At 34.8% G+C, this 13,240-nt stretch overlaps 1 protein-coding gene across 3 annotated transcripts in view; it reads right to left on the reverse strand.

The window, feature by feature from the left end:
• Positions 1–13,240, reverse strand: part of INPP4B (inositol polyphosphate-4-phosphatase type II B) — an 864,684-nt gene that overhangs the window by 8,211 nt on the left and 843,233 nt on the right. For 2 of the 3 annotated variants that reach the window (XR_012378034.1, XM_025874245.2), the window contains exon 27: positions 3,634–3,663. The exons of the other annotated variant lie outside the window; for it this stretch is intronic. Coding sequence is in view for 1 of the 2 variants with exons in the window: in XM_025874245.2 (XP_025730030.1) it covers positions 3,634–3,663 (30 nt within the window). In the remaining variant the exon portion in view is untranslated. The remainder of the gene's footprint in view (positions 1–3,633; positions 3,664–13,240) is intronic. 3 annotated transcript variants of the gene reach the window in all.

Consider the following 13,240-nt stretch of genomic DNA (forward strand, 5'->3'; position numbering starts at 1 on the left):
CAGAATAAATGTCCTCAGGTTCAGAAGCTGCTCTTTCAAAGTATTCAGGATTGGTGGCAGTAGCTCGTAAAAATTGGCAAGTATGTTCTCTCAACAATCTTTTGAAAATGGCTTTCCAAGAGAGGGGGTGGTCATTCAATCCAGAAAAATACCCTCCCCATTTTCTGTGTTGTGGTGGTAAAGAGAAGAAGAATAGCAGTGTGACCCCCTGTGATTGGAAATAGAGCGAGGCTGATAGAGAGGCCTGGTATTGGCATGAGGATCGTGAGCTTCATGGAAATGAATAATGTGAGCTGTTTTACCATCACAAGATTTAAAGCAGATTAAACCTAACATTACAGGAAATAATATTCAGTAAATGTACACTTAAAACACACCTTTTTACAGATGGGATTCTTACCTAGGATTTCTTTTTTTTTTTAATTATGTTATGTTAATCACCATACACTACATCATTAGTTTTTGATGTAGTGTTCCATGATTCATTGTTTGCGTGTTAACACCCAGGGCTCCTTACCTAGGATTTCTAACGTGGGTAACATTCGACAAAGGAAATAATCTAGGACACATTTTTAAAGTAATAGAAATGTTCCTTATTTTCTTTTTCAAATCTCTAAATTCAAATGACTTCTGTCCTAAAGGCAGATACTTTCTGAGTGTGTAATAGTCAGGAGAGGTTCATCTGTTCTTAGGTGTTAGTGAGTTAAGTAGCTTATGGTAATGAATCCCCATTCATGGGCAGAGAGAAATGTAACTTTTTAGTTTCCTACTCATACATACTGTCTGAGAAGGACTACCTTTCCACAGCTGGTCATGGTTTTATGACTTCTCTTGTGGAAGGAAGTTTAGGAGGAGTCTGCAGAGTGGTTGGGAGAAAAACAGGTTCCAGACTCAGATTTGGGACAAATCTCATAGTTTCCTCTCACTAGTAATAATAATAGCTGCTTCATACAATTATTTTGAGGATTAACTGAGATAATCACCTGAAATCATTTAACACACTACCTGGCACGTAGTAAGTGATCCATACACGTTTACGACAAACAGATATTCAGATTTCCTATTCCGAGTCAGGGGAATAAAAGGTACAGCATAGGGAATATAGTCAATGACATTGTACTAGTGCTCTCTGGTGACAGACGGGAGCTCACTTGGGGTGAGCACAGCATAACATAGAGAAGTTGAATCAGTATGTTTTACCCCTGAAACTAATGTAACATTGTGTCACATCTATACTGAAATGAAGGAAGTTTAATAAGAAAAAGATCTATTCGAATTCCTTTCAAATACAAGTATCTCCTAATTTTTCTATCTCATAAACTTGGTTTTTCACAAATTTTATTTTCTGGTGAATACAGCCACACCATATTATCATTATTAACCCTTCCTGGTGCTATGGTTGCTGAAAGTCAATGAGGCAGGCATAGTGTCCCGGCCACTGGGGACAGAGTGAGAAGTGCTGGGTTGAATTCTAGCCCCGTGACTGACAATAGTGTGCTTAATTTTTCTGAGCCTACTTTCCTTACCTTCCCGTGTTGTTGTGAAAATTAAATGAGGTGACAAAGCGCACATCACTGAGCTAGTCTATAACAGATGCTTGACAGCTAAATTATTTATTTCTGTGGAGTAAGATGTGTGATGTGGATTTGTCCTTATTCCTATGGAGCTCATGGATCTGCACACCCTGGGTGTCCACTTAATAATTAAATATTTCCAGACTTTGTGAGTAAAATGTATTTCTATGTTTGTTTCAACTTTATTTGACTGTGTGACAAACAGTTGAGTATATGGGGGTGCCTGGGTGGATTAGTTGGTTAAGCATCTGACTTGACTCTTTCATTTTGGCTCAGGTCATGATCTCAGGGTCCTGGGATCCAGCCCCATGTGGGGCTCCGTGCTTAGCATGGAGTCTGCTCGGATTCTCTCTCTCCCTCTGCCCTTCCCCAAACTCGTGCTATCATTCCCTAAAATAAATAAATAAAATTAAAAAAAAAAACAGGTGAGCATGCAAATTTATTTCATTGTTTTCTCACAGGAGTACCTGAAATGCTCTTCTGCACCTTACAACTTCCCTGATGCTTTTTTCTTTGTTAATGATGTCCAAACAAATGCAACATTAAAAACAAATTGCAGGGAAACACAGTGCGAAATGAAGTTTACCAGGTGGAAGATCAGGAGGAATTAAGTGCCAAAGCTCTAGCCCACATGTCTGTAAAATTGATTTGACTTAATAAGTTTAATGCAAATAGAGTTGTATTGTTTGGAATGTGTGTAGACAAACACTCATACACACACAAACATACACATCTTCAACTGTGTGAGCACATCTTGCTTTTGTCCATTTAGAATTCTCATGAATAAATAAATATAAATAGGTTGTTTTCATTTTTAAAGATCAGCTTTTTATCTGAAATTTAAAACCGAGCATATACTAGCATAGGAACAGACAGACTTTAAGAAACACGGTAAACTGGGCCATGCCCAAAGACAGCTTATGATTGCCATGTTTTTCTCCATAAAAGAAGTACCGTATCTCTCATATCATCCTCTTGATGAAACCTGTTTATTTTTTACCCTTCTGTACATCATTTTGTTGTAACCACCACTAGATTTAAAGCATGGAGCTGCTAGTAATCACACCAATTTTTCACTTCAAGGCTTTTTTAGGTGATTTGGTATAAAATGTTTTAGTCTGTTCTCCAAGCTAACTCTGGAGATCCACCAGGATTTAATTTCAGTATCCTCCAGAAAGCTTTCCGTTATCCCTTCTTCCTATTAGGCACCAGCGAAATGCCCTTCCTCTATTCTCTCTCTTTTTTTTTAAATCATTCTTTTTTTTTTTTTAAAGATTTTATTTATTTATTAGAGAGCGAGCAAGAGAGAAACAGCATGAGAGGGGAGAGAGTCAGAGGGAGAAGCAGGCTCCCCACTGAGCAGGGAGCCCGATGCGGGACTCGATCCCAGGACTCCGGGACCATGACCTGAGCCGAAAGCAGTTGCTTAACCAACTGAGCCACCCAGGCGCCCCCTTCCTCTGTTCTCTTAAATCACTGCACATAATATTAAAATTGTAGCTTTCTTTCTGTCTTATCTATTGCATTGTGAAAATCCTGTTTACTCTTGAATCCGATCCCCCACTACAGTGCTCAGCACAGAGGACATACTCAACAGGTATTTGTTGAACTGAACTGAATCTAGTCATGGGCCTGTTTGTGTATCTAAGTTAATTCCAAAGTGATCTCCAAGTTCCTACCAGTCCAGGAAGAATACTTCTTCATGTACAACTTCCCGAAGGAATCATTGATATGTACCATTATGAGAGCAAATTCTGTTTGGTGTTGTCGTGGTTGGTTTTCTGGCATCTCACTCTGATCTTAGGGGAGATACTACATCCAACTCATGAAAGTTGTAACATGCAACTGGCAATGGGTTGTATTCAAGGATGTGACTTCTTTACACATGTGACCTGTTCCATTCTGTGTTTTTGGTTTTCTGCTTTGCAAAGTAAAAATAATGATTATTCCATCTTACCTCACAGAAGGGACTAGGACCCTTGCCCTGCCCAATCAGACAAATCAAATGATTTTTAAGTTGATTCCGGTTTATTCTCTCTGAGAGGATTCTTTTACTTACCTGAGGGTCCCAATTACCAATATAGTAAATCTACAAAATAAAAGTAGAAACAACAGACGATTTTAAGAACTGATTTCATAACAATTTAAAAGGGTAGTTATGAAAATGATTTCATAACAATATAAAAGGGTAGTTAAGAGGAAAGAGAAGAATGCTAGCAAAGGTGAAAATACAACTAGTTAATAGAAGTCCAATTTAGAACAGGATTTTGTTCATTTAGGATAGCAGACGTTTTAAGGACATTTCTGATTATCTTACAGAGCTGGAATAAAAGGATGCATCTTTATTCTTTTATTAGGAAACTGAAAAATCAGAAAACAATTTTACTTACTTCAATTGATATAGATCTCATGTATCAAAAATAGCATGCAAAAAAGAATTCATGACACACCTAATAATAGCATCCATAAATGATGCCCAAGGTTCAAGGGCTCCAGATCTTCTAAAATATTGTACTGTTTCAAGGAAATGCATCATTCCTTTCTGTGTGTTTTTGGATAGGCAGTATTGACCTCATTGAAAAACGGAGAAAACTAAGCACAAGAAATAGTAACTTTCTGGCATAGGAACACTAGTAAGACAATAGGGGAATTAGCCTATATCCTGCTTTTATTAGTTTTATCTCCGGAATTTATTTCTGTCATATATTTTTTCCATATGTTTATTTTCGAATTAAACTCAGAACAAAGAACCAAGCAAAAATGTATTCCATTTTTGGTGGACCATTATCTTTTTCACATAAAACAATACCTGCATCAGTTTCAGTGGATGGCTATCTATCCAACAGAAAACAAGCCAAAAAACAAAACCTAGGAAAAATATTCTACAAACCCCCATATGGAATACAACTTTACAGAGAGTTGCAGTACAATAAGCAGTGCTCAGCATAAAAATGGTGTAGTAGGGCTAAAAACAAGACAATGGGCCAAAATTGGAGTCACTTATGCTAAGCCCTATGTCACCAAATCAAGACTCAACTGAATTGCAGTTTCAGCTCTCCTGGAAATGGAATCATAAGGCAGTCAATCAGGAATCACATGATAAGTATAGGTTCGGTAAACTGCTTGACAGACCCTTACCATGCTCTTAAAGGAAAGTAACCTTGCAATAACCAGCCATGTCCTTGTCTAGTATAACTTCCTTGTTCCATCTCCTTCTCCCTATAAAAGTCTCTCCTTTTGTATGGTTCCTTGAGCTCCTTTCTCTCTGCTGGATTGGAGGCTGCCTGATGTGTAAGTAGTTGAATAAAGCCAATATGCTCTTCAAAATGGACTCAGTTGAATTTTGTCATTTAACAGTTGTTTGTTTATTGTCTTTATCCCTCAAAAGAAGAAATATATTTTTTTCCACGCCTTAGCACTAACGCAACCTTCTCTCATCAAAGGTCCATTCCTAACTCATTAAACTCAGTTATTCAATACCTATAATGTATTAAAATTTACATCAAAGTCCACCTCAAAGCTGAACCTTCCAAGTAGTTAAAATTGTATTGTGTCAGAAAGTAATTCCTCTTTGCTCATCTCCCTGCCTCTGGATTTAATGGAGCTGGACTCGCCATGGAGCCGCAGCAGGTGACTTTTAGCTTCCTTGATGATTTACTTTATTGCCTTCAAATGTTTTCCTAGTGCAGCATCTGTGAGCAAAATCAATTATGCATTCCAGGCAGGTTTCTTTTTTCTCTTCTTGAAAATTCATTATGCATCTTAATATATTAAAAAAGTTTTTTTTGTTTTTTGTTTTTTTTTTTTCCTGCTAGTCTCTTATTGGTTTCTGGGTCCAAGGCATTAAGAGTTGGATAATGTGTTCACTCACTTACATTTGTCTAAGTGCTTCCCCCCGCCTTGTCCAGAACACTTTTAGCATTTGGTCTAAGCTGATCTAAAGATTTTAAACTATTATATATGTAGCATCTGTGAAATTTGAATTAATTTATACAGAAAAGCTTTTTACAATCCTCTCAGTTATAAATGTTGAATGCTTACATTCTCTAAGTGGAGAAAAATCTGTGCTAGAAAAGATATTCGTGTAGAAACAATGTAAAGGCAGAAAAAACAAATACATGTTTGTTCATCTTAAACACACAGAATTAAAAAGTAATCTTTACTATCATCCTTCAGGTATAGAACAAAATCATTTAATATCCTTGTATCTTTCTTCCTCAAATATTCTAAGAACTAATATTTTCAAGAAATGCCTCAAAAATATAAATATTTCTCATGAGTTTATTTGTACATTAGAAAATTTTAAATCATATTTAATCTATTGGTTTTCTCTCAGGTATTTAGATCTTATCTCTTACTCCAACCACTCCCTAAAACACTAAATTTGGAAAACATATTTACTAAAAAGATGTACTAAAAAGAGAAATAATTCAAGTAAAATTCTCTACACAGTCTTCTTAGGTATTCAGACAATTTTTTAAAAAGATGAGTGATAAAGTTTGTACTGGAAAAATCACTTAATCTATCATTTGTCTCCATATTACAGTTTTAAACTAATAAATCCTACAAAAGTTAGTTTTTAAGAGAGAGTTTAGGCAATTTATCTATAGTATTTCTTTTTTTGTTTCATGTTCTGAACAAATTAGAGGTAGACAAAGAGCAAAGCTGTCAGAGATGAAGATATAAGCAATTTATTTTCTTCGAATTTTTAGATACCCTTTGACTTTCAGAAGAGCTGTAAAGATAGTACGGAGCGTTCCCATGTGACTTCCTTCTAGCCCCTCCTAATGTCAACATCACACATAAACATTGGTTCAGGGCTATCAACTAAACTGCTTTATTTAGATTTCCCAGATTCCCCACTAATGTTCTTTTCCTGTTCCAGGATCTACATTTCATTCAGTTGTTGTGTCTCCTTTATCTCCTCCAATCTGTCACAGTTCGTCAGGATTTTTTTGTAACGCATGACCTTGGCAATTTTGAAAAAGTACTCGTGAGGCATTTTGTGATTATCCCTGAATTTGGATCTGCCTTATAGTTTTTAATTATTAGACAGACATTATGGATTTTGGGAATACCAGAGAGATCACGTGCTCATCATATTGCATTAGAACAGAGAACACATGATATCAACACATTTTATTACTAGTGACCATTGGAGTCATTAATAATGCTAATTTTTCTACTTATATTTCTTCTCTATTCATTAATTGGAATTCTGAGGGGCCAGTTGTCTCCTCTCATTTATTTATTCATGCAATCATTTATTTTTATGATAAATTCTTATCTTATTCTTTGGTTAATAATCCAAAGCTATCATTTTTTATTGTGTGCCTCTGATTGTTCCAGCTGAGCCCATTGGAGGTTCTTTCAATCTGGCCCTTGTGTCCCTTTGAAATGCTCCGTGTGTGTTGTTTTGATTTTGTTCTTTTGTTTGTTTGCTTATTCTATCTTTACTTTCTGGTACCTCAAGATGATCCAGATTCATCTTATATTTTCTCCACCCCCACCCTGGAATGAACCATTTATCCAAGTAATCTTGTTTCCTCATGCTGGAAAATGGAATTTAGAAATCAACATGCCGGCACTAGGGGTGTTCATCGCTTATGCTGTGTGACTGTACAGAGCTGGGGAATAGATGATGCAGACCTTTCCATGTCATCTCCACCGGTGTGTGTATGTTACACATACATAACTATATATACATATGAACATAAATTTATACCAATATATCTGATTTCAGTCTACCCTAGTGTTTATTCTATCTTTCCTCTTTCGTTATTATAACTTCTTTCTCAGACAGGGAGAAACTTAGCTCTAACTACAAAATACCTATTTGTTTAACCATTGTATAGCTGTAATTTCACAATTACCAATTTGTACTTGTATGAGAAACAAATTACGAACTAGAGCACCATGTGCCCTGCTTTTCGAAAGTACACCTTTGTTTTTACATTAGTACTGTTTTCCGTGACCAAAAGAAGAGGATTTTTGCTTTTATAAAAATAGGGAAAAGCTAAAGTAGCTTTCAGTGTCTGTGTTGCAATGAGCCCTTATAAAGGCAGCTTACATTCTAAGCAATGAGGGGGACCCAGCCAACCTCCTTGCCTGCGAACTGCACTCACCAGTAACTCAGCATCCAGCTCCCGTAGCTTTGAACTGCATCTGTGAGCACTGGAGTGTTATCTCCATTTATTTTGTGCCTCTGTTAGCAAGATGTGTCCTCAGGTGCGTATGCATTATGCATTTCGATTGGATATATATCCAGGATCAGTGGCATGCATAGTGTATTGGAGACCAGGGCAAATCACTTTTTAATGCACCTTCACCCATATAACAAAATAAATTTTAGTAATAATCAGGTAAAAAACAGTAATGATCATTTTCCTAATTTGCTCTTTAGCTTTAAAACTAGTAATTAATGTAAAAAGCAATATGTTTCATTTTTAAAGATTTTTCTTAAATTCAGTAAAATATTACATATATGATCAAAAATTTGCATTTTCAAAAAGTTAATAGTGGGCCTCCCAGTTCACATTATGATAATGTTTTAAATTTTAAAGAACTTTATTCAGGTGGTTCTGAATAAGTGTGACAATTGGGATGACTCAAATTTTGATTTTGTCTCTCACAATCGCTGTGCAATCATTGTTTGCTTTGAATCTAATGCTTTTGTGTAGGAACATACAGTGTAACAGGAGTTGGAGACATGAATTTTAACAATTCTGAACTGTAAGGAACTTACACATAAGACAAACGCATGTAACTGAGTCCACTTTTGTCAGAGACCAGTGATATAACTGGGAGTTCTCTGAATTCATGTTTATGTAACACACAAAGTTTATTAAAGGGTATGTCATAAAATAACTAATTTGATGCTGACCTATATTATTAACATTAACAATATTAAAATGATCAATATTGACTATGTCAATTGTTTAGAACTTAAACCAAGACAAGAAAGTTTTGGGAAAGACTATTTGCCCATTGACATTGTTTAGAATTTCTGGGGGCAGAGTTATAATAAAAACCTGACCATCTTTTCATTTTTTTGTTTTTTTTTTTTTAGTTGTTTTTATTGTAAGTTTCTCTATAGACAGGGCATACTCTAATTTCCTTCCCCCAGGGCAGAATGCTTCACCTCCCCATCCATAGTATGTCACTGCCTAAAAGTAGAATGGCTCGTCATGGGGTACATGTAATGTTCAGCTTAGTAGATACGGCCTGGTCGTGGGGTACATGTAATTTCAGCTTAGTAGATACGGCCCATATCTGTCAGTACAGAATTTAGATTTCTACTACCAGTATATGAGACTTCCAGCTGTTATTTTGTTACCAATATTTGACCTGTCAGGTTTTTAACGTTAACCATTCTACCTGTATATGGATTCTCAATGCGGTTTTAATTTGCATTTGCTGAATAACTAAGGAGGATAAGTACTCTACATACTTTTGAATATCTTCTTTTGTACCCCTAATTGGATTACCTGACATATTTTCTTTTAATGGTTTACATATCGTGGGAACAAGTATTTTGCTCATTATAAATATTGCAAATACCTTCTCCCATTCTGCGTTATTCTTCTAATGCTCTTAATGATGTCATTTGTGGAACAGAAGTTCATTTTAAAATAAATGCCACGTATTAACATTTTGTTCTGTGGTTAGTGCTTTTATGTCCTCCTTAGGACAGAAGTTCTTCATTTTAACAAAGACAAATTTATCAATGTTTTCTTCGATGGTTAGAGCTATTGTGTCCTGTTTGAGAAATCTTTAGCTACTGCTAGTCATAAAGATTATCTTTATTATTTTATAGATGCTTTAATTTTTTTTTAAAGATTTATTTATTTATTTTAGAGAGAGAGTACGTGCGAGCAGGGCGAAGGGCAGAGGAAGAAGGAGGGAGAGAATCTCAAGCAGACACCCTGCCAAGCCCAGAACCCATCTCGGGGCTCCATCTCACAACCCTGAGATCACAACCTGGGCCGAAATCAAGAGTCTGATGCTTGCTTAACGGACTGAACCAGCCAGGCACCCCTAGATGCTTTAATCCTTTACCTAACACATTAAGGTTTAAAAAATCTTCCTGGAATTGATTTTTTTAATTTTTTTTTTAATGTAGGGTAAAGCAGGGGTCCACCTAGTGGACAATTCCCTAGTGCCTTCCCTAGTGCTCTGCACCCACCACATTTGCTGGCAGTCAGGTAACTGAGTAGATGGAATATAGTTCTGGACTTTCAACTTCATACGATTGTTCTTTTCATCTAAACTTGCACTAGTACTGAATTACCTTCCTTGTACATTAAATTTTTGTATTTCACTGTGTGTGTACTACAGATTTGTTCAACTTATGAAAGTTTGCCTTGATTTTTTAGTACTGTTTGCATTTCCATGTTAAGTTTAGAATCAACTTGCCAATTTTCACCAAAATACCTGCTGGGACTTTCCTTGGGATTGCTTTGAACCTATAGCATTGGTCTTGTGTGTTTTTGTTATATTGATTCTACTGCATTTGATATGCAATTGAAAATTATGTATTTTAATAAATTGTATTTCCTAATTTTTCATCTACTAGTATATGGAAATATAATTGCTTTCTCTTCACTTATGTTGAATGACTAGCTTAATTAAATGAATTAATTATTTCTCATATCTTATTTCTAATTTTAAAAAATCCACATGAACATCCCATAATCGTATGTTTCATTTCATTTTTTAGAATTCATTTATATAAATATAAAAATAAAAAAATACATATTCTTTTCTTTTCTTATTGTGCTGGTTAAGCCCTCCAATACAATTCCAAAGTGTACAGAGAGAAGAACATCTTTTCCAGATGCCTGTTACAAATATTTCACCGTTCAGTATGTTGTAAGTTTTCAAGGTATCTCTTTATCAGGTAAAAAAAGTTTCTTTCTACTTCTAGTTTGTTGAATTTTACTCTACTTTTTTGACATCTATTAAGAAACTGTATGATTTTACTTTTTTCTTCCTTAAATGTGGTAAATTATATTGATGGAGACCTGAATACTATACCAATCTTACATTCCTGGAATAAACTCAGCTTCTTTGTGATACATTTGTTTCAAATATCTTAATTGATTCAGGTGTTGATACTCTGTGCAGATACTTATATTTATGATGATAAGGATAATTGGCCAGAGATTGTCTTTTCTTGTAATATTTTTGTCAAGTATTCTGATCACAATTATGTTGGCCTCAAAGAACATGTTTGAAAGTGTTCTATTTTTTATATCCTTCAGAAGAGTTTTTGTGAGATTGATGGTTTTTCTTCCTTTCATTTTAAAACACTTTATTGAGTATAAATTTTATACAGTATATGGCACTTAAAGTGTATAATTTGATGGGTTTTTACCTATTATCTATCTATCTATCTACTTATTAATCTATCATCTATCCATCTATCATTGATATGTTATCTATATCATAGAGCCATTGGCACAAGGTAATTTACCACCCCCAAAAGTTTTTGGGTGCCCTTCTATAATCCATTTCTCATCTCCAAGCTTTGTCTTCTGGCACACACCTGATTTATTTATATCACTACAGGTTAGTTTGTATTTTCTAGAATTTATATAAATATAATCGTACAGTATGTGGTCTAATTTTGTTTGCTTCTTACACTCAACATAATTACTTTGAGATTTATCTACATCCTTGTTAACACTTGGTATAGTAAGTTTTTTAAACTTTGGCCATTCTAGTGGGTATGTGGTAGTATCTCTTTGTGGTTTTAATTTGCATTTTATTTTTTTTAAATTTTAATTAATTAAAAAAATTGGCATACAATCTAAAAAACAGACATACAGTAAAAGTCACTCTTCATTTTATACAGATCATGGATTTTGACAAATGCGTAGAGTACTCTGTATACCACCAAAATCAAGATATGGTGTAATTCAATTACATCTAAAAATTTCAACATGTTCTCCCTTTGCAGTCAAACCTTCTTCTCAAATACAGTTCTTGGCAACCACTGACCTTTTTTCTGTTCCTACGGTTTTTATTTTCCAAAATGCCATGTAAATGAAAGCATAGGGAATGTGATCTTTTGGGTCTGACTTTTTTTACTTAGCAAAATGAATGGGAGATTCATCAATATTGTTGTGTAAAGAAATAGTCCATGCTTTTGTGTTGCTGAAGAGTGTTACAATGTATGGATGTGCCACAATTTCTTTACCCGTTCAGGGATTGAAGGATATTTGACTTGTTTCCAGGTTTCGGCAATTATAAAGTTTCCGTAAATATTTGTGTACAGGTTTCTATATGAATAAACATTTTCATTTCTCTTGGGTAAATACCTGACAGTAAGGTGATGGGGTTATGCACTAACCATATGTTAACTGCACAGGAAACCACCAAACTATTTTTCAAAGTGTCTGTATCACTATGCATTCCCACCAGCAGCAATGTATGAGCATTCTAGTTGCTCCACATACTCAAGTGGTATCTCATTATGGTTTTGATTTGCAATTCCGTAGTGATTAATAATGTTGAACATCCTTTCATGTGTTTATTTGCCAGCCATATATTTCCCTTGGCAATGTGTCTATTCAAATCTTTTGCTCATGATTTTTTAAATTGAGTAGTTTGTTTTCCTACTGTTGAGCACTGAGAGTCACTTACAGTGTTAGTTGCAAATCCTTTGTTAGACATATGATTTGCACATATTTTCCTCTAGTCTGTACCTAAGTTTTCTTTCTTTTCACAATGTTAAATGCAGAACAAGTTTCTAATTTCAATAAAGTTAAATTAATTAATTCTTTTACTTTTATGATTTGTGCTTTTGCTATTGTATCTAAGAACTGTTTGCCTAACCCAAACTCAAAAATATTTTCCCCTATGGTTTTGTCTAGAAGTTTAATAGTTTTACATTTACATTTTGATTAATTGTTGTACAAGGTCTGAGGTATTCATTAAGGCTCACCTTTTGCATGTGAACATCCAATTGTTCCAGTGCCATTTGTTGAAAAAACTATCCTTGTATTAATTGACTTACCTTTGTGCTTTTGTAAATGGCATTGTTTATCACACTTAAATTGATTATTGTTAGAAATAGAGAAATGCAATTAATTTTTGTATATTGATCTTGTGTTCTGCAACCTTGTTAAATTCATTAATTACCTCTTTGCAATTACTTTGTATGGCTTTGTAATTACTTTATATTACCTTTTAATTCTCTTTTTTTCTTTCTGGTTTTGATGTCAGGGTAATACTGGCCTCATCAAATGAGTTGGGAAATATTCCCTCTTATCAATTTTCTAAAAGAAAATGTCATATCTGTAGGTAGGCAAATAGCAAATACCAGAAAAAAAGAAGCAACGTATTGGCTAAACTCTGCATATCCAGTTGTGTTCACACTCACCAAATAAAAAGCTGCTTACTGAATGGCAATTTGTGTAAAGTATTATGAACAACCACAAATATTATCCTAGAGGATGCTCCTCATCTAAAAACACGAAACAGAGGTGAAAGGATGTTTAGCCCTCTATTTTATTTCTCTTGAAAAAAGAAAATCAGTGCAAGTTCATATTTTTCTTTAGGAATAAGTCAGGGGCTTCTGAAATAAAACCATACTCTAGAGGCAATGCATGTTTCAGAGAATCCTTGCATTCAGGAGAATTCACTCCTTGTTCATGAAGCAG

Source organism: Callorhinus ursinus, unplaced genomic scaffold (genome assembly GCF_003265705.2).
Source record: "Callorhinus ursinus isolate GAN/ISIS: 27379988/994484 unplaced genomic scaffold, GSC_fseal_2.0 scaffold4, whole genome shotgun sequence".
NCBI lineage: Eukaryota > Metazoa > Chordata > Mammalia > Carnivora > Otariidae > Callorhinus > Callorhinus ursinus.